This window comes from Triturus cristatus, chromosome 10 (assembly GCF_964204655.1).
Source record: "Triturus cristatus chromosome 10, aTriCri1.1, whole genome shotgun sequence".
NCBI lineage: Eukaryota > Metazoa > Chordata > Amphibia > Caudata > Salamandridae > Triturus > Triturus cristatus.
The window spans coordinates 819,298,744-819,320,133 of NC_140593.1; the positions used below are offsets into that span (position 1 = coordinate 819,298,744).

Below are 21,390 nucleotides of genomic sequence, written 5' to 3' on the forward strand. Positions count from 1 at the left end.
ACTGGCATTGTGCGGTAACACCCCCACCTGTTCAGTGAAGTTACCAGTTAAACCCTACGAGATGGGGAATAACTGCAACCCAGGTTTTACCAGGCAAAACCGCGTGGAATTCCCATTGCAATGGGATTTAACACAGTGCTCAAGTTGTAAAAGAATAAGTGCTGGGTCCAATGTTTGCTCTGAAGCCCGCAGCTGGCGCGAAGGATGTCGTGGTTACCGAATACAAACCTGTGTAGTCTTGATTCAACCTCAAGCCCCTTTCATCCACAAGCAAGCACTCCTGGCCCCTCTGTCTCACTCTCACAGGTCGTTTTTTTCATTCCTGCTTTCTCCCTTTGTCACTGTTTTTCTCTTCCTCCCTCTTTCTCCATTTCCGGTGTTTGTGTGCTTTAATCCACATCAGTTTGTTGAGGAAAAATAAGTACGGGACCTCAAAAATAGGTGTCAGTGGGCTCCACCTGCAAGCACTGGCGCAAATTAAGCACTGCTTTTACCACCTGTTCTAAAAGATTGTAGTTGCTGGAAGTTCGGTTGCCTTGTTTCAGGGCTGTAGACGTACCGGCTGAATAAATCCAGAAACACCAAGGGGGAGGGGGGGTGTCTGATGACGCACTTCCGAATTTGAATCTATTAGGTGGGCTTGGTATGACCCAGTGAGCAATGGAGGTTTCAATGAATTAAAGGATTCGCCATACTCCCATCCCACACTGGAGACAGTTGCAGCACACTGTGCACATTATTGGCATGGAAGGGAATATGGCCATGGCTTCTAGCTCTTTCCTTCGGGTGCAGCTTACCTCCGCCCCCCTGCCCCCAACAACCGCAGCCCCCACAGGCTTTGTGTTGCTCTTTCGCTCTTCTGCGTTTCCCTCACGCTGTGTTGCTTTCTTCCTCATGTGCTCCTCCTTGGCCTCTCACCCCCAACTAGCTTAATTTGTATTTTATCCCCACCCCACTTCTTCCCCTACCTGCGCCCTTAACCCCTCTTGGATACATTTCAATATTTTTTGGGGTACTTTCTGGAGGGCTCAGCAATGAAGTTGCTGTTGGGCACTTTGCTACATCAAAATCACTTTCACGCATTTCTTATATTATTAACTGTACAAAGTGTCATTTTAGATCGGTCTATTAAAAAGACAAAAAGAAAACCTGCACCGCGTAATTCTGAAGGTGTGCGCCTCTACAGAACGTCATGCCCACAATGGGCACCCCATTTTTTCCTTTTGGCCTGCTGATGCTTCACAGCAGCGGCAAAACCATTGGCAATGCCAACAGATCCAAAAGGCAAGACCAGTTGGCTTTTCCAATTGTTGTTGTGCTAGTTTCATTTGAAGAATTTAGGTTATTTCTCCATGACTGAACATTTGTTTATTGTCATTTGCCAGGGTTCCCGCCCAGTCTGGCCCAGGAAAAGGCCTGACTGAACCCTGGTCCAGACAGGCCCCATCAACGTGTCTGCCACTACCCACACCTCTGACTGAGTTTACGCGCTAGAAAACTGATGCTTAAGAATGCGGCACCTGGTAAAGGCATAAGAAATCGGTTTTAAAGTATAGAAAGACACGATGGCGGAAGAAACGCTGCCGTTCATGTACGCGCTTCAAATTAGCGTGTTAACGGACCCGCGCAGGTGAAAACTTCACCGAGGGACTCGTCTTCCATTTACACTTTGATGCTTAGAAATCCAGTCTCATTTCAAGGGAACAATTGTCCTTGAAATGGTCCATGTTAATTAAGAAGTGAAAAACGCTTAGGACTACAACTTCAGGTTATACCGTGCATTTGCCCTGATGAAAATCTCGTGATCTCTACGCGGGATTGGAAACGCGTCGGCATTTCATTTTACATCTGGCTACAAAGGGCATTAAGAGACGCTTTTAATCTCTATAGGGACCCTGAACTCAATATGTCCCCCATAGAGTAGCATATATTCCTTGTAGTAGCAGATTCCTAAATTACGCCAAGTCATAGGGCCTCTAGGAACTGCTTTGTACAATTTGTATTAACCATTACTGGTGTAATAGTGTATTTTGTTTATTCATTTGTATTTGGTTTTTTGTCACATTTGGTTGTTTTGCACATTGTTTCTTATATGCACACTTTAAATATCACAGTTGTTGTGGAATTGATGTGTATTTGACTCTGACTGAAGTAACTTGTTTTTTGGAAAATGTATTATTGGATAAAAGTATTGTCAATAAGACACAATTGGCTTATGAATCTACTGGTCTAAGCTTGTGTCTGCTTCAATAAAAGATCAGCATGAAAAATTGATAGCCAGATGCTTTTTTCTTGTAATACCACCCACACCTCAGCATTCTTACCTCTAACCAGAGGGTAAGGCCCCCTTCTTGTGGCACATTCCCTGTTTGGACCTTTTAGGGAGAAAAAGGGTCTTGGCCCAGAAACTCTGTTCAAAATCTCCAAGATACCATTACAGAGGTAATAATCAAGCACTACCCCTTTTAATCTACTGCTACATTAAATATACCCCTTACCTTCACTTAGACCACCCCATAGTAATCACTGCAGCTTATCTTATTAACAAGAACTTTAATATGACATCCAATCTTGCCACTGATGTACCCGGAATAGCCCTGACATACAAAACAACATCCAATCAGAGACCATGACTGTGTGGGTCGTCTAATCCTCCACGAACTGCTCTTACTCTCCACCTGTGAACTACTCACAGACAGAATGACTCCTAGTCCGCTCCTGTACAACCCCCTCACCTGTATAGTCCTATTACTGGGAGCTCTAACATGGCATCCACTCCTTCCCTCTGACTGACTTAATGCCGCTTCTCACACATTGACAGAAGGCTGCTCACATGGCACCATACCCTCCTTGAACTGCTCCTACTCCACTTCGCGATCATTTCCTACTATCTTGTAGACTTTCTTTGGGGAAGTTTATCTGGTGTTTCGCGCATTCCTTCTGTTGTGATTCAGTCAGTGTCATGTCTGATCTGACACGACTGCCTGCGTCTCACCTATCAAGGTTTCCAAAATTCTACGAATGCACTTAGAAATTTCAGTGACCATTTACCACGCTTATTATGATGGGGAAGATGAAAAAAAAGCTGTGCTGTGTTCTGAATGGGCTCTTTGAAAGCTAAAAACACAGTGGTGGAAGGTGGGACAACAGTTAGCAAAATGCGACTGCAGTGCAGTCCAGAAGCTGGAAGTAGCAGAAAGACGAGTTGTTGAGAATCTAACCACTGAGGACAGCCCAAAAATCCTGGAGCGGAGACAACACTATCCTCTATAGACATTTCGACAGCCATTGTAGACCAGCGACGGGATGATCATTTTGTATGATGTCTGGGCCCAATGATGCATCCTTCATAAGAGAAATCGGAGTTGAGTTCTCTAATCTTTCGACTGCTCAACAGATATATATATATGTAAAGAAACTATAAAATGGTGTAAGGAAGTGGTAACTGACAGATGCCAAGGCTATTCCTTTGAGAAAAGTCGAAGACGACTGAAACGCGTCAGGACTGCCGACAAAATGAAATAAAATGCGTTTACCTTCACTGCATGGAGTGCGGCTCATTTCTTTCCGTGTAGGAGAGAGCTGTCGATGACATTACAGGGGCGTGGTTCAGCCTCGAGGATCGCACCGCCAGCAAGAGCGCCGCTTTACTGCCCGAAACTGAACCGCTGTGTTGAACGTGAAAACGAATAGGGTCAGTAGTGCGCCACCGGAGACCTTCTCTGGTATGGTCTCCTTGCAACCTTGAAAGTAGGTATGCTACGGAGCAGCAGTGGACGAAAATGGACTTTGTTTTTTGTCAAATTCAACCAATTTCGGCATCACCCACTGAAGGGCTTGATTTTCAGTACCACACATCCCAGAATGCATCAATCCACCGAAGGATGGCCACTGGGGCCAAAAACTATAAAATGGTGTAAGGAAGTGGTAACTGACAGATGCCAAGGCTATTCCTTTGAGAAAAGTCGAAGACGACTGAAACGCGTCAGGACTGCCGACAAAATGAAATAAAATGCGTTTACCTTCACTGCATGGAGTGCGGCTCATTTCTTTCCGTGTAGGAGAGAGCTGTCGATGACATTACAGGGGCGTGGTTCAGCCTCGAGGATCGCACCGCCAGCAAGAGCGCCGCTTTACTGCCCGAAACTGAACCGCTGTGTTGAACGTGAAAACGAATAGGGTCAGTAGTGCGCCACCGGAGACCTTCTCTGGTATGGTCTCCTTGCAACCTTGAAAGTAGGTATGCTACGGAGCAGCAGTGGACGAAAATGGACTTTGTTTTTTGTCAAATTCAACCAATTTCGGCATCACCCACTGAAGGGCTTGATTTTCAGTACCACACATCCCAGAATGCATCAATCCACCGAAGGATGGCCACTGGGGCCAAAAACTATAAAATGGTGTAAGGAAGTGGTAACTGACAGATGCCAAGGCTATTCCTTTGAGAAAAGTCGAAGACGACTGAAACGCGTCAGGACTGCCGACAAAATGAAATAAAATGCGTTTACCTTCACTGCATGGAGTGCGGCTCATTTCTTTCCGTGTAGGAGAGAGCTGTCGATGACATTACAGGGGCGTGGTTCAGCCTCGAGGATCGCACCGCCAGCAAGAGCGCCGCTTTACTGCCCGAAACTGAACCGCTGTGTTGAACGTGAAAACGAATAGGGTCAGTAGTGCGCCACCGGAGACCTTCTCTGGTATGGTCTCCTTGCAACCTTGAAAGTAGGTATGCTACGGAGCAGCAGTGGACGAAAATGGACTTTGTTTTTTGTCAAATTCAACCAATTTCGGCATCACCCACTGAAGGGCTTGATTTTCAGTACCACACATCCCAGAATGCATCAATCCACCGAAGGATGGCCACTGGGGCCAAAAACTATAAAATGGTGTAAGGAAGTGGTAACTGACAGATGCCAAGGCTATTCCTTTGAGAAAAGTCGAAGACGACTGAAACGCGTCAGGACTGCCGACAAAATGAAATAAAATGCGTTTACCTTCACTGCATGGAGTGCGGCTCATTTCTTTCCGTGTAGGAGAGAGCTGTCGATGTCGATATATATATATATATATATATATATATATATATATATATATATATAGAGAGAGAGAGAGAGAGAGAGAGACCGAGACAGAGAGAGAGAGTCTATTTTCATGATGCCCTTATATATATGCATTGATATGCATCAATTCTGAGTTGGGATTCGCTGTCAGGTGCCAGGTTTATATTAAAAAAGAAAACTGCTCCAATAATGAGGGACAATCTCCTGCAAGCAGTGTGGATGCTGGGGCGAACGTTTGCTGCTGCCGGATCCCTTCGGGGGCGCACTGACAAATTCCTGACTGAGATGGCCCAGTGCTTACATCTGGGCCGCCTCATTGATATGCTTCTGACGTCCAGTGTGTTTCATGCAAGCATGTCAGAACTGGGCTGCTGGGTGTGGCTTTGGGAGAGGCTAAAGGGAGCTTTTACTGCCCCAGATGATCCCCAACCAAGCCTAATGGCCTGATCCACCTTTTCGGGATGGGGGGAGGGAGGGAGGGAGCTGGGAGAGAGGGTGAGAAGAGCACCCAACTCTGACCACACACCGCTCGCATCTTACCAAGATAAGAAATAACCTAAAAGGTGGAGACTGGAAGGAGAGGGACTAGGATTGTTCCGCGTACTCTCATCTTCAATTCCTGGTTCATTTCACACACCTTCTTTGTCTACCAAGGTTTATCTATTTAGTACTAGCATTGTGGGAAGAAGAAGCTGTTAGTATGTTGTGTTTGGATGCTTTCCTAACCAAAAAATAAAGAGTGTGTCTGGGTGCTATCTGAGGCACAGGCAATTCTGTGCCCCTGAAGGAAACAGACCCTCTCTGCTGTCTGAATTATTTCTCACTTTAAAAAAAATCCAAACAGTATCTGGCTCCTTCCTGAAGCACAGAGATATGGATCCTTCCTTTCACAATGTTTCTCTCTACAATAAAAAACATTGTGAGTGGGAGCTGACTGTCAGCACAACAGAAGATTCAGATATTTTTGGGGGATGTTTCTTAGGCTACGAAGAAATCCCCAAAATGGCTGCCTACTTTGCACAATTCAGTGGCCCACTCAGAAGCCAGGCGCAGTCTGAATTGTTTTTCACAATAATTTAAAACCAAACTGTGCCTGGGTCTCTGCTTTTCCACAGATATACAACCAGGTGATAACAGTTCAAAAATTGCAGTTGTTTAGTTTAAATGCTCAAACTGGGGAGCAATGTTTGGGAAACACATTTGCCTTGGCGGGGATCTGAATATTTGAAAAAGTTGACAATATCTCTGGAACGCAGACAATAAACCATGTAAAGCATTCTCACTTCTTGTTATGAGAATAGCAGCATCTGGTATAGTACACTGAATACTATGTACGTGTGCCTTGTACACATAGCAAGAATGCATTAAACAAGCTTGGCACTGAAATTGGTGTCGGAGGTACCTGTTTAGAAATAAGGAGGTGTGTTGCACACTTTCCTCTGGTGCTAGTAGCGAACATGTGCTGCATTTTAGTAACAAGCATTTACAATGCAACGGTCTCGGCATTGTTAAAGTTAGAGCTATTGGCATTGCTCATGACATTATTTTTGTTTATGTGCACTAACCTGCTGAACTGTTTTACAAATCATCACCAACTTGACATGAGAAGGGGAGCAAATCAGCATTTGGGGTTCGGGCACATGTATCAGTATGCTGTTAGGAGTCCACAATATAAGCTGTTTTAAGACAAACAATAGTGTGGCAGGTAATGCTGCCGGCGGTTTGTTCTAGCCGAGACCTAAAGAACGCGGAAATATTACCTCTACATCGTTATCTACTACACCTCCATTCGACAAGAAAAACAAACCTAAGCAGATAACACAAGCAATAACAAATAAATTAAAAAGTGTGGAAAGTTAAATATCTTTAACCATTTGAACATTACAGCGAGGAAAAAAATATATTGCACGAACCAACTTCCAATCGTGGTAAAAACGGGTTCCCACTTCTCACATAGACGACACGCCTATTCTCAGCCCGTGGTGCAGGGTTGCCGTGAAACCAATCTAATTGGTGGCATGACACAAATGCAAAGCAGGACCAACCACTAAAAACCGTCTGCCTGCCGGTCTAGTGGCATGCATAATATATATATATATCTCCATACCCATCCCTTATGATTCGTTATCCTATGACGAACCTCCTTCGAATTTCCCCTCACATATCACAAAACAGATGTGCAGGGGTCGCGTTAGTTCTAAAGACACTCGAAGGCAAGGAAAGCGGGTGGGATGGCAAACAAAACAACTGTTTGAACTGTACGCAACAATGTCAAATATTAATCGGCGTAATGCTTCTAAAGGCTCCATACACAGGCAACAGACATTAACTTGTTCACATATTGCATACATGAGTACCAAAATAGAGAATTCACTTTTACCTCTAAAGGTGCGCGTCATCATGTTCCCTGCCATCAGTTGTTGGGGGACTGATCCAGTGGGGCGGCTCCGTCGTTATGTCATGGGGGGCAGTGTAGGAGGGGTGCTCATGGCTGCTGCGGCCGCCATGTGCTGTCTCACAGAGCCATGGCCGGAGGAGGATCTGTGCTGGGGATCGGGGAAGAGCGCTGATGTACCACAGGAACCAGCGGCCACAGGAAAAGGAGGGCCGCGCCCGCCGTTCCCTGACTGGCGAGCAGGCCGTGGATCCCAAAGTTGCAGCCGGTCTGCAGATCCAGAGCGAGGGGGCGGAGAGGCGGGAGACACGGAGCCCGGCGGGAGAGCCCCGGGGGAGATGGGGTGAGTGCGAGCGCTGGGGGTGCAGCGCAAGAAGTGCCGGTGTTAGAGAAGCTCCATGCTGCATGGGGGCGGGGGGCCCATGTGCTCAGCTTAACAAGGCAGCCCCGCCCGCCCTCGAGCATGGCTTTTCCAGCAGCGGTAGCTGTTGCTAGGCGACGCCTGGTCCGGGCTCGCGACGGAGCGCCAGCAGCACCCACAGGCAGTCCCGCAGCCGGTACTCCCGCGGGACCCGGGCCCCCACCGCCCCCGCCGCTGTCCGACTTAGCGGCCATGATGGAGAGAAGAAGGGGAGAGACTTCCGGAGGGGCCGGGAGAGGTGGGGGGATGGAGAGCAGGGGAGGAGACAGGATGGGAGGAAACAGGAAGACAGGAGCGGCGAGTGGCAGGCCGGGGAGGGGGGAGAGATGAAAGAGGGGGAGGGGACACGAGGGGCGAGGTGGATGATGGGAGAGGACCATGGCGGTAGGGAGGAAGCAGGTGGGATGCGCGTCGCAGTGCCTTAGGGACCCCATGCTGCCTGCACGCGCCAGTAGGCTCTCCGATTGGTTGACAAGGTCCACCAATCACAGTGCTTATTTGGTAGTTGCCAACCAATCAGAGAGCTGACTGGCGCGTGTAGGCAGCGTGAGCACGACATGCTGTCTTGTGGGCAAAACACGCCCAGAGAAAGATTCGGAAAACACACGCCCCCGAATCGAAAAGAGACGGGGCTTGTTTGGAGAGACAAACCTCTTCTCCAAGGGCTGACCAGCATTTAAGAGGCCAGCCAATGGAGAAGAGGAGAGAAGAGAGGCGGGTTCAAGCCCCTCTTCTCCAAGTCATTAAATCTCGCGAGCGAGACTGCGCAGGCGCAGCCTTCGCTAGCCGAGACCTAAAAAGCAGCTATTTATTCTTAACAATTTAACCAAAAATATCTTCCACCACCAAGGAAGTATCTTTTGATCTCAATAGCAGAGGATTAATGCACATCAAGGAAAAAAAACATAAAAAGGTAACCTATTTTAATGTTGCTATTAATGATATTTTAAGTCCCTCTCCCACCGTACAAATATTATCTCAACAAACAGCTTGACCAACACAATTAATGACTAAATAAATCTTCAATACAATGTGTACCAATTTTCCAAATAATTTACCAAGACCGTACGAAAGGGAAATTGGGCAACAATTGTTTGGGCTAAAGTAGCTACTCTTTTTAAAGTTAGGTATTATTAAAGTATCACACCAATTAACTTAAATATAAGCTGTTGAAATACTGTGTTAAATAATTGCGATTTGAGGAGGGAAGTGGAAAGTACTAATTCAAATGAGATGTTTACATGAGCAACATAAAATATTAAAATGTTTGTATTAACTTTTTAAAGAAATTTGGGAAAACGAGAACATATGTGCTCTTACAATATATAAGTGAGGATATGATCTAAGCGATGTAAAATGAGACTAGGATACACAGTGCGCTCTTAACAAAAAAAACTGTTAGACAGTTGATTTGAGGATTTGAGTGTATTACATGATACGGCTGTGAGGCCTTATTGTGCAATACATGCACAAAAAGTGTCTTGGGTCCAGTCAGGCTTGTTTGTAAACCTTAAGCTCGAACCTGCGTAGCTGTGGCTTCATGCAACAAGACTTGACAAAGGAACTTAGTGTAATGCATTCAACAGCACCAAATTACGAAAAACGAAAGTCACAAAACAACAAAGAGACAACAACAATTTATAAAAATAAAGCATATTTTAATTAATTTTTAGAGACCTTCATGATCAAAATCCAACAGAGGGTTCCAGAGATACACACTTTTAACATTTAAATACAACCACAAACAAGCACTGTTCAACCAAAAGTTTGTACATTTTTGAAAAGCTTGAAAGAGTTTGTTTGACAACTCTGTCCTGGCTTGGGCGACCTAACCCAGCAGGATGGAGCTCTAGGGGACCAGAGAAGATAATTTGAACAGTTACCTGGCCGCAGGAGCATTTTTAGGGCAAGTTCCAAGCTTTACAGGAGGAGCACCCTAGACTACAACAGAGTTGCCTTGATGTCATGGATGCAAGCTAAAGATGCTCAATGGATGCTTCGGTTGAGGTGCGCTCAATGGGGTGTCTTTGGGATTGTCCCTCAATCCATCGGTGACAAAGAGAGCCTCTGGCCACAGCGATCAAAGTCCCTCAAAGTCCTCTAAGTAGCAGTAGCAGACCAGACGATGCTGGGCTTCTGGTCTTGTTGCACTGCAGTTGATTCGAAATCCCTAAGTGGGGGCTCATGTCCCTTGGGTACAACTAATGCACACTCCGATAGCACTTCCGGGTCCAGCAGAAAAGGGTGCAGACTTTGGCTGTCTCGGATTTGTCCTTTTGAGCACCCGGCGACTGGTATCGACAAAATGTCTGCGGTGGCTACCAACTTGTCTGTTTGGGCTCTTTCAGCTCTTGTGTCCCTGGAGCTGGTTCCAGGGGCTCAGCCACCTCATCCCTAGAGTCACTGAAGTAAGATGAAGCTGAGAATCAACTTTTCCCCGGGTTAGAAGCCATAGGCACAGTCCAAACTTTACTAGCCCACAGTGCAGCAGGTGCAGTCCTCCCAACGGTACAGCCTCTGTGCAGTTTCAAGGGCAACATGGCAGTCCTTCTTCGATCCTTTCTTCAAGTCAAAAGTGATCTGGCGAGCAGGGTGCCACAATTATCCCAGGAAAGTGCCCTGAGGGGACCACGCTGTCACTAGCCAATGGCTACTGGGTGTTTCCTGCAAAATATGGCACCTGGCTATCCCAGAGTGTACTATTCTAGCCAAATTCAAAATGTTGGGACCCTTCCTCAGCTGCCAGGAGCTTGGTAGCCCACACTAGAGGTGTGGCTACCGATGGGCTACACGCCCATGGGACAACCAGTTTGGGGCCAGGTTTTCTCTCCTTGTCTCAAACTTTTCTGCAGGAAGCATCCTGCCTTGGAGTATTGTTGCTGGCGGCCCTTCAAAGGCATTTTACCCTTTGAAGCTAACACCCCAAGTGGCCTTCCTGGGACAGGAGGTAACACCTCACCCTGTGTGAACTGCCTTCATTCCTTAGCCTGGAGGTATCCCCAGGTGAGCAGAAAGTTGCCAGTGTGCTAAGGCCTCTGTGAAGCCACTGGACTAGCTGGACACAGAGTGGCAACTTTCCATTAAAATAGACATAAATTTCAACATGGGCATCAAGTGGGATTTAAAAGCCACAATTAATGTAATACCTTAGAGTACCCAGTTAGGTAGCCCCATTCAAGGTTAGCCAGACTGGGATGCCAGCCGGTAACCCTGTATTAGCAATTGCACTATTAACTTTTCATCAACAAAACGACAATTTCGAAATGTAGCTGTTAAAACATATCAAAAAATATATGTCTTACTTAACAATATACAGCTCCCTGCCATAGGACTTCATAGGCCTTCCTTAGGAGAGCCTTACATATAAGGTTAAGGGAGTGGTGGCTTTGCGATTGGTTTTAACGGCAGAGTTGAATTAGCAGTGCACACACTGCCCTTCCACTCTGCAGTGGCAGGCTGGGATCCGTTTTGTACTTTGTCAAACTCAGGGTGGCACAACAAGTGCTGGAGCCCCCATGTGGACACTCTGCCTTACATGCCCTGGGTCTCCTGGGTACCATATACTAGGGACTTATAAGTAAGTCAGTACATACCAATTGAGTATAGCCAATTTGACATACTTTTGTTAAGGGCTAAGAACACTGGCACTGAGATCTGGTTAGCAGGCCTCGGAGCACTCTCAGAGTAAAAAAACAAACCAGCAGCATCAGTCCAAAACTGTGGGGATGAACGTTCAAAAAGAGGCATTTCCTTCCAGTTTACCTCACTTTAGTGAATTGTGCAGGAAGAAATCACAGTTTAGGTTACTCTCTGGTTAATTTATGAGGAAAAGGGTTATTTTGGACATCATACAGATTCTGAAATATTAATGACAGTCTCAATAAACAGTGATGTGAAATCCATAAATGCAATTACTTGGATAACAGCATGTCGCTCTCTTCCAAATAGGAAGCAGGAGGACAGTGGTCAAGTTTAATTTAGGTACAGGGAGCAAGATGGAACCAGGCTCCGCTGGTCTGGTATAAACTAATAAATATAGTGGCCCTGTGAGTTGATCAAGTGATGTTTATGTCTCTAGAAGCAAATCAAGTAGTGTCAGTACTGACCACAATGGATGAAAAAAAAATACATTTTGGAAGTTAACAGTAAATCTCATTTATGCCAATTAAAGCTGACAAACAAATACCCAGGGGACATATGTCATTTTAGTGTAATATCTTTAATTTAACTAATGATCGCCAGAAGAATCTATACAACTCTTATCCTCAATTATAAACCTAATCAGCTTTAATACACATTCCCAGTCAATCATCGATGTGGCTGTAGCGAACAGAACAATGAGGGTCCAAAATGTAACTGCATGGAAAATGGCATTTGACTACACCAGGGAGGAAGGTATTCTGAGAATAACAGTGGAATGTGAAGACTATTGTAGTATTATAGGCATACTTCAGGAGAGGACGGAGAGAATTTTGGAAGAGAGAGGAATTAGGGGTGGGGATGCTATTATTGTTTTCTACTTTCCCATATGTGTTTAGTTTGATAGAATTCATATATGGTTTGTCTTTTATTAATGTTGATGCTAAGGAATGATTTTCTGTACTGCTTTCTCAAATGATAAAAAAACTGTATTTGCTTTCAGTCAGAATTGAAGTTGTAGTTAGCAATAGTGAAACTAAGATTCAACTGCAGGATCATTTCATAAAGGAAACAGACAGTTTCTAATAATAGAAGAAGGATAATTGATATTCTCCACAGGACTTCAAAACTAAAAATGTTAAATAAACAATATTGTTTCAGTACATTTTTTAGAGCTCAATAGAAGAGTGGATATCTAGGCAACAGTTATATTTTGATCATCTACGATATCAAAAAACTAGTAGAGCAAATATTAAAAAATAAGGTAATATGCAGAAAAAGCAAAAACGTCTGCTAAAAAAAGTATTTTGATGGCACCACTTACATTTCTTAAGTAGTTATTAGTGGAGGTGCACTAATTTCTCTCTGTTGCATTAAGGGGCATGAAACAATATTCTAGACGGAACCTGATGTAGGTCAATTCTATATTTTCCGAATTTACATATATTAGTGAAGGCTAATATCAACATTACAAACATTAAATTACAAACATCACAAATGACCTAGAAAATCGAACGATTACGGAACAGTAAAATGAAACTAATCTTCTGGAACATGGCTGCATATGACTGATATTCGACTTGAAAAAAAACACAACAGTCCCCTGCGCACGCTCAAAGTTTACAAAACAAGTTGGTGACAATATAAGAACGTTCTTGATCCACTGCTTGGTTTTGTATCTCGATTTGTTTCTCTCGTGAGCAATTTTAATCAAAGCCTTAGCTGACTGAGCTTGTGTTACTGAGAAGTTGCAAACATACACATTTACATTCTACCATGAAGGGAACATCATGAACTATCATATAGTGGTTACCCAGCTGGCACTATTTATAATGTGTGAAATCCAAGTGATAGATTCTTACTGTGTTAGAGTGTTAATGCTAAAGAATGTGACATAATTGTTTAAGATGGCCAACTAAATGTTCTGCGGCAGAAACGTCTCAATAAGAAGTGGAATATATGGTGGAAATTACTAAAAAACAATATGAAAAATCAGTTGCAATGTTTAAATGATAGATTAAGGTGGAATATTAATTGCAGGTTCACAAATTGCTCTTTGGTTTAAATATTCCTTGACTTCTGGATTATTAGCTCAGAATTTAGAAGATCCAGCTCTTCTCCGGCCCAGAGAGAGTAATTTACCAGAATCAACTCCAGGTTATCGAAAATGTGCTTCTGTTTCTGGGAGAAATTTCAATAGTCTAGCAGTCTGCCAATTTAGGAATCCAAAATGGGAAGAAGGTCCATGTGTTCTCAGAGTGGAGTATTATAGAGACTTCTTTGAATGAGTAGGAAGATAGGTCATCTGACTAATACAATGTGTGGAGCGCTAGTTCTAAATAACAAGTTGTTGACTTGACTACAGAAAATAATGATGCCCAAAATAATTGACTTCTGTAATGGAAACATTGCCTATTCTGCTACTGGGGAAGCATTTGCCCAGTGCCTATATTCTCTGGGATTCGTGTCTCTGATGGAAGTGTTTGAGAAACGGTCCTATAGCAATACAAATAAGGTTAAACAAAACAGGCTTTTTAAAAGCCTGTGGTATAAATTAGAATAAATGTCAAAATAATTTAACACAAGAAGACCAAAGGAGAACGAATCAACTACTGTATGAGGATTTTCAAATGATACAAACACAGAACTAGAAAACCTTATGAGTTACAGAAAACAAATGTAAAAGAAAGCTGATTTCAGCATTTCCAATTCGTAACCGTAGGGAGACAGGTTTGTGGAAGACGTGTACAAAGAGTCCTATTTATAATTACTCCAACGGCCACACTAAATAAGCCAATCAAAAACTGAGTAGGTTCAAATGCAGTAAGTTGACTTGCCTTTAATACAACTACTCTGACTTTCCGCCACAAAGAAAAAATTTCTTAGGCTAAAGGAGCAGATGGAAAACCCATTTCTATCACTCGACAAACATGAATTGTGTGGATACAATGAAACGGCCCAGTGGCATCAAGTGAACAGGAAGTGGTCTAGTGAGAGGAAAAGTGCAGGAAACAGGAAGTGGTGTAGTAAGAGAAAAAGTGCAGGAAGTGTTCTGGTGAGTTTGGGGAGGGAGAAATCTTTTTACCATCACGGAGAAATGTAATTGAGACACTTCAGCAAATTCTGGAATAAATGAATTGCTAAATTTGGTGGGAAATCACTCTCTAAAGATTTGGTGGATAATTTGCAGGAATGGAATGCAGTGCCTAAAAGCATACTGGTTTAGCAAACAAGCTTTTGTAAATTATGACCTACTATATATGTTTGGCCCTATCTAGAAATATTGATTGAGAAATACAGAGTAACAAAAAATCCGAGTGACACTGCAGATTACTCAATTATGTGATAGTAATATGCTTAACAGAGAGGAAAGCCAGATGGAAAAATGACACAAATAGGGTATTCACAGTCATTTATTAAGGCAAATAAATGAATTATCTTCATGAACGTTGGTACAGGCCCCATACAAGATCAACGGGACACGTTACAAGAAGAATTCTGAACAAATAGATTAAAACAAGTATGCACACCAGCATCCTTACTATTATGCCCTTATACAGTTGATATGCTAGAGCATATGGCACAGTACTGAAAAGATACTCAGCTTGTGCCCTAAAAACAGCCAGAAAAAATATACAACTGATGTCTTGACAAGATCATACAGTGTCCAGAGGCTTGTGCCAGAGGATGTACAGTGCTCTCTTCTACTCTGACAATCTTCTGTAGAAAGGATAATTTGAAAAAACATTATATGCAAAAGAAAGTGATGGTTTTGTCTAAAACAAGAAAAATGCAATGCAGGGTATATTAAGTTATTTCAGCCTTAAAGTTAACAATAAATGAAATTGCAAAACATATAATGGAATTCGTGACAAGAAAGTTCTCTTAATGAACAGTGTTTAACAAACCTTTCCATAATAGCGCCAACAATAATACTGGTTGCAGTAATGACAGAGCGATGGATACCAAGGTGACAATATATAGTAATATATAAACTAATCAAGATAGATAAAGTATGGGTCTAAGCTCACTGTTCTGAGGATGCAAGTGGGGTGGCAGAAAATGAAACCGATCATGGGCAATTCCTTCCATACTAATGACAATAGTGAAGCTGTTTGGTGCCATTTTGTAATCTCAAAAATGATATAATTGCAGGTGTCAATCGAAGAGTCTTACATGTCTAATATTAGGACTATCTGTGTCCTGAAACACAGGTCTAGCTGCTGGTCATAGTTCAAAGCCACAATCATGCTCTTATCTCTGAGTGATACTAGACTACAGAGGTGTCTGATGGAGAACCAGAGACTAGGTTGTTGGACTAGTGTGTATCCTGGGTATGGGAGTGGAGTACAACATTTATTTCCAAACCATATTTCTTGCCTCTAAAAATAAATTTTCTGGCAGATGATTCCCCTACTTGTCTGTTCAAGGTGCAACATACTTGCACCCCTTGACTGAGTAACCTCCCATTCTTCAGGCCTGGCAGGGGTTTCATAGGACTGACCAAGAGGTCAGGGATGCAATGTTTAGTGGTATCCCACTAAATCTGGTCTACACTGCGGCGGAGAGAGAGACCCCATATCTGGTCCAATATAAAAAGCTTGTCATGGATTATTTATATGATTCCATGAGCCATTCATCCGTCGTCGGAATGGTCACATGCATCCAGTATGGGAGTCTTTATTCATAGCGAGAATGCTAACATCTGGGTGAATGCGGATTTAGGTCTTGTATATCTGGTATTTCATGGAATAATTCTACGTGTGCTGAGGGCGTAATCTGGCTAGTATGTGCTCTTTCAAGTTCTGTCCACACTGCCTGCCAATATGATTTTAATACTTTGCAGCACCATAGAATATGGGGGATTTCACAATAATCCAAGTTGCATTCACTATTACGTAGTTGAGCAAATGTGTGCAGTCTTTGAGGGGACCAGTACCAGTAATGTAGAACTTTAAAACAGAGTAACGTTTATGAGCTATTCACAGAAGCAAATTTACGTGTGAATACATCTAAGCAATTAAATTTACTATCACTCTAGTGAATGTAATACTTTTTACTAATCATCATTTACAAGAGTATATTTACTTTAAAGTGAACACTTACAGCTCTACACCCCGAGAAACCAGGGGGTGAAGACTAATTTACAAGCGTAAAGTTACTATTTCTAACTTTTCAAAAGTAGGCAGAGATTTCTGTCACTGATCCGGATTGCTCTCTATGGTAGACTATACGGACATTGGTAAAAGTTCAAGTTAAACTTTAAAAAAAGTAACTAACTTTAAAAAAAAGTTACTAAAAATATTTGTATGTTAAATATTAAAGTAAATTCATTTTATATATTTATTTTAAATGACGGATAAAAAATGCAGAAATACTACAGCATTAACTTAATTTTGAATTAAATACTTAATTTAAACATATTACATTAATTGTACTGATTTATTAAAGCAAACACATAGCAACATTTTTATATTTATTACATAATCAAAATTAAAGTTACTTATAGAATTAATGTAATATATATTTTTGCAAGTAAAACAATATTTATTTTTAAATTAAAGAAAGGTTATTAAAATATTTAATAATAAAATAATTATTTTTTATGTATATATTTTTTTTAACTTTACCATCATTTCTTACAGGATGCTATATTATGGCCTTGCTTCTATTATTTTCTATGGGAGGGTGTTGCAGTAGCAGTGGTTGGCCATAAGTGGCGCTGGACTTACTCAAGGTCTAAGCTGGAGTACACTTACTACTGTTTTGGATCCTATGTTGCTGTAGAAATTTCAGAAGTGCATTTTGTGCATAGGAATGGGTTTGCTCTTCTGTGTGTGGTTATCAATGCTACCATAAACACTTCCCATTTACTAGTAAGTCTTCCCCATTTTCCAGTCAATCCTCCAGCCTCTTCCATATTTACTACTAAAACATAGGCATACATGTGCAGAGATCTCAGAAGTTGGGCGGAGATTTCCGCGCATAAAATAAAGAAGACACAAAGACCTCCGTATATAGGTGTGTGAAAAGCATTTTACAGTGCATGAGTAGTCCCATTGTAGGACTACTGAACATTCACAAAGCGCAGTTTCTGTATAGGCCCTTAAGTCTAGAGTCTCAAATGGCTTCATTATGTGTCTCCATTTACTCAGCCCATCTCCCTTCTGCGTATTATGTATTCACTAGTCTGGCCTTACTTGTGATTCTACTGGTTTAGGCTAGTAGCACACATATCTAAGAGATCAATTCCATGTAACCTAAAATCCTCAAACAGCAGAGAACGCAAGAAACGTGGAAGTTGCTGGGTGGTAGACCTAAACGGCTTCTGCGATAGCTGTGTAGTTGCCTGAAATACCAGAATTAGGATTCTGTTAAGACATATTGAAGTCCAATTTCCTGAAAGTCCCTAAATATCTAATTGTGGAGTAACTGATGAAGAATCTGTATACTTTTGAAGGCCCAATCCTTCCCCAGCAGTGATTATTTCTCAACTTGCAACACACTATTCCCCATTTAGGTGGCAAAGATATGTAGGAATAGATGAACTTTTAATACTCTATGGTCCTGTTTTGCAGAGAGACTTCATATAACCTATGATCAGATTACTTCTTGCCTCTCTTTAAGGTGATGCACCATATAGCGGAATCTGCGACACTGGACCTTGAAGCACATGCCTCTCTGTGCCTACCCATACTGTTTTTTACGGTGTTGAGGCAGGAAACTAGCCAATTCGGGTAAGTGAGTGACATAACAATACATCTTTGGGGGGGTACAGATTTAAATTTCCATTTGCTATGCTTTCTAGTCCACTATTGATTCTGATACCCAGGTATTTTATTGCCTTCGTTATCCATTTCATGGGTAGCAGTAAATACTTTCCCCAGTGTTGTGTCTGGACATAGGGAGCGCCTCAGACTTATCCCAGGTAATTTTGTATTTGGAAAATCTTGAGGTTGAATGAATGATGGACACTGGTAGTGGAAGTATGGGGTTACATTACTGTTGGTATAATGTCATCAGCTTAAAGGAATGCTTTAAGTAGGACATATAGTGAGGCTATCCCCTGCTTTACTCTTGATGTACGCAGTGCTACAGATAAGGGCACCAATACCAACAAGAATAGAAAGTATGACAATATACCGCCCTGAATCATACCCTTCCAAAAATCTAAATGGCTGAGAGAGGTGTCCTCCACGGTTAACATGGGCGGGTCTCATGCCACCACTGTACTTTTATGATAAAGTTCTGGCCTGACTAGCCCTTTCGGTGCATGCAAAAGGTAACCCTATTCCACTCTATCAAAAGCCTTCTAAGCATCCAATGAGTGGCACAGTGCCACTGTCCTCAGCTCTCTAGTGCTCCAGAGGAAATGTGATAATGTCCTTATATGATTCAGAGAAAAACGTTTGGGTACAAAGCCTACTTGTGAGTCATGGATGAGAGATAAAAACACCTTGCGTAGTCCGTTGGCTAAGATTGTGACATGGGGCGAGTTAACCCACTGAGGGTCCTGTATAAACTAGTCTTTTGCAAGTGTTGCAGAGCTTTAAGTTGAAAGCAAACTGGTCTTGATGCAGTGGATGGTTCTGTGGCTGAAGCACGGAGCCTTAAACAACTTGTGCCTGGTCATGGATAAACAGGGTAGAGCTTGTAAGGCTGAAGTGATGTTGTTGAAGAGGTGCTACAGCTTTCTGGCCACTGTGTCCTGGATATTCTGAAATCTGCATAGAAGGTAGACTGGATTTTCAAGTTATAGCTTGTAGGCGTAGTCCGGTAACAAAGCACCAAGGGCAGGGGGGCCTCGACCAATTGTGGGAATCCTAGATAACAGAAAATGTACTGCAGAAAATGTCATGCAGAATAAGGCAATTCTGCTAATTTGATTTACTTGAGGCACTACGGCAGGGTCAACAACGACAAACTCTGCTAGACACTTCACTTCCATTGCTTTGTTTGGAATTGGTCCAAATGCCTCTGGGCCAGATGGAGGTATGTACACCCAATTCCACAGAAGAGGTTCTTGTATTTTTTAGGAGATAAATTTGAGGTGGCTGCGTAGCATCCACTGGTCTATGGCTTGGAGGCATTTATCAAGGTCAGAGGAGCCTCTCAGATTTTAGATTGAGGGTGATCTGAGTGTCATACACATAGTTGCAGCAGGTTAGGTTGAAGGATCTAATGAAGTAGAGTAGAGGGCAGAAGTGTGCTCTGAAGAAGAGTCAAGAGATGATGGAACCTTGCAGGATTACAGTGGGATGAATGGAGGAAAAGGATACAGTGGAAGCGATATGATGTTAGATTTTTTAGGAACAGGTAAAGATGAGGTCCAGTCTAGGTCATTGCCTTGAATACAGAAATGATTCATTCTCTGTAGCAGATTGGATTGGTGGACTCTATCGAAGGTGAATGAAACTTCCTGTACTGTGGTGAAGCAGGGGTGCCATGGGCACTAATGCAAGTAAGCAAAAGAGTGCCCCAGTTCATCTGACTGACTAGTGAAAGACAGCCATTATTAGGAAGCAGTGGTCCCCTCACACCCCTGGTCCCAGCACCAAAGTACTTGTTGCACTAATGATAGCTGCACCTCTGCTCCCAGTGCAACACCATCTCTGTCAACAATGGTCGCCAAATTATCCCAGGTGTAACTCAATAGGAGCCTGTTCCTCTGCCAGGTCAGAAACCCATTTGGCGATGGTCTGGCATGTCTTCTTTTTTATCCGAAATAATTTGGAAGGTATATGCAAGGTGTCAGAAGAATGCTGTAGCCTTTTTATTGCTCTAACTTGTGGGTGATCCACTTTATAAATGTTGAATTTGCACCTCCTCCTCTTGCTTTCCCTGGAATGTCACCCCCCCCCCCCCCCCCAACTCTCCTATAGCAACTTGTGAAGTATGCAAAGGTTAAATTCGAATGGGATTTAGATAAACCAGTAGCATTGTCCTAAAGGAAGCATTATATGCTAAATTCATAATTTATTAAACTAGTATATACTAAATACAAGTGGGTTAAGGTTTGAAACTGAGTCTGCGGTCTATTTTGTAAGAAATGGGTCAGTCTTTTTGTTTAAAAAAAAAAAAAAAAAAAGTGCACATATTGAAATACAATTATAGCTGAAAGTCCAACTCTACTAATAAGTTCTATCTAGGTCTTGCTTATTGTCCTTAATCAATCAATGAAATAACCATCTGCACAATCATAACAATCCCAGTCAATTTCAACACAAAACACCCAAAGCAGAGCACGACAAGGCATATTTACAGATCTGATGCTCACGTACTTACAGACCAAGATCCGCATTTGGGGACAGCATGTAGACATTGTTTTCACACAAAGGATAAACGATAATGGCTTTGCCCCAGTAAACCAGGTGGGCTGCCAACTGGAAAACCTGCACAAAAACATCAAGCCTTAAAGCAGAGGACAGAAAATTCAGTACATTTTAGTGCTCTCAATAAGAGGTTTTAATTGGATGAAATTGATAAAAGGAAGGCTTCTATAATGCAGAACTCTATTCAATACAAATTCTTCATACGTTTTAAGTACTCGAAGTTTAGAAAACTGATAATGAATTAATGAAGAAAAATTGTGCATAGTTGTTTTCTAGTACATGGAACACACTTAACAGTACTGGTATATATACAGTACTTGCTTCCCTTTTTCACCCTGAAAGCCTCTCAAGACATTCTTTACAATGGAGTAAATTTACTCTAAAGTTTTAAGAGATGGCCTACCGCCACTTCGGAATAGCAAATTAAAAAATAAAGCTTGCTTGGGAGGTGAGTGGCCTGTAAGCAACATGTAGCTGCCAGGCCACCCAAAAATAATAATAAGTTGAGCAGGGGTTGGGGAGCATTGGACAAGTGTGGAATTA

At 42.5% G+C, this 21,390-nt stretch overlaps 1 protein-coding gene across 4 annotated transcripts in view; it reads right to left on the reverse strand.

Moving 5' to 3' along the window:
- Positions 1-21,390, reverse strand: part of NPRL3 (NPR3 like, GATOR1 complex subunit) — a 360,149-nt gene that overhangs the window by 111,234 nt on the left and 227,525 nt on the right. For all 4 annotated transcript variants that reach the window (XM_085628418.1, XM_085628421.1, XM_085628419.1 and 1 more), the window contains one exon: positions 20,801-20,907. In XM_085628418.1, coding sequence (XP_085484544.1) covers positions 20,801-20,907 — 107 coding nt within the window. The remainder of the gene's footprint in view (positions 1-20,800; positions 20,908-21,390) is intronic.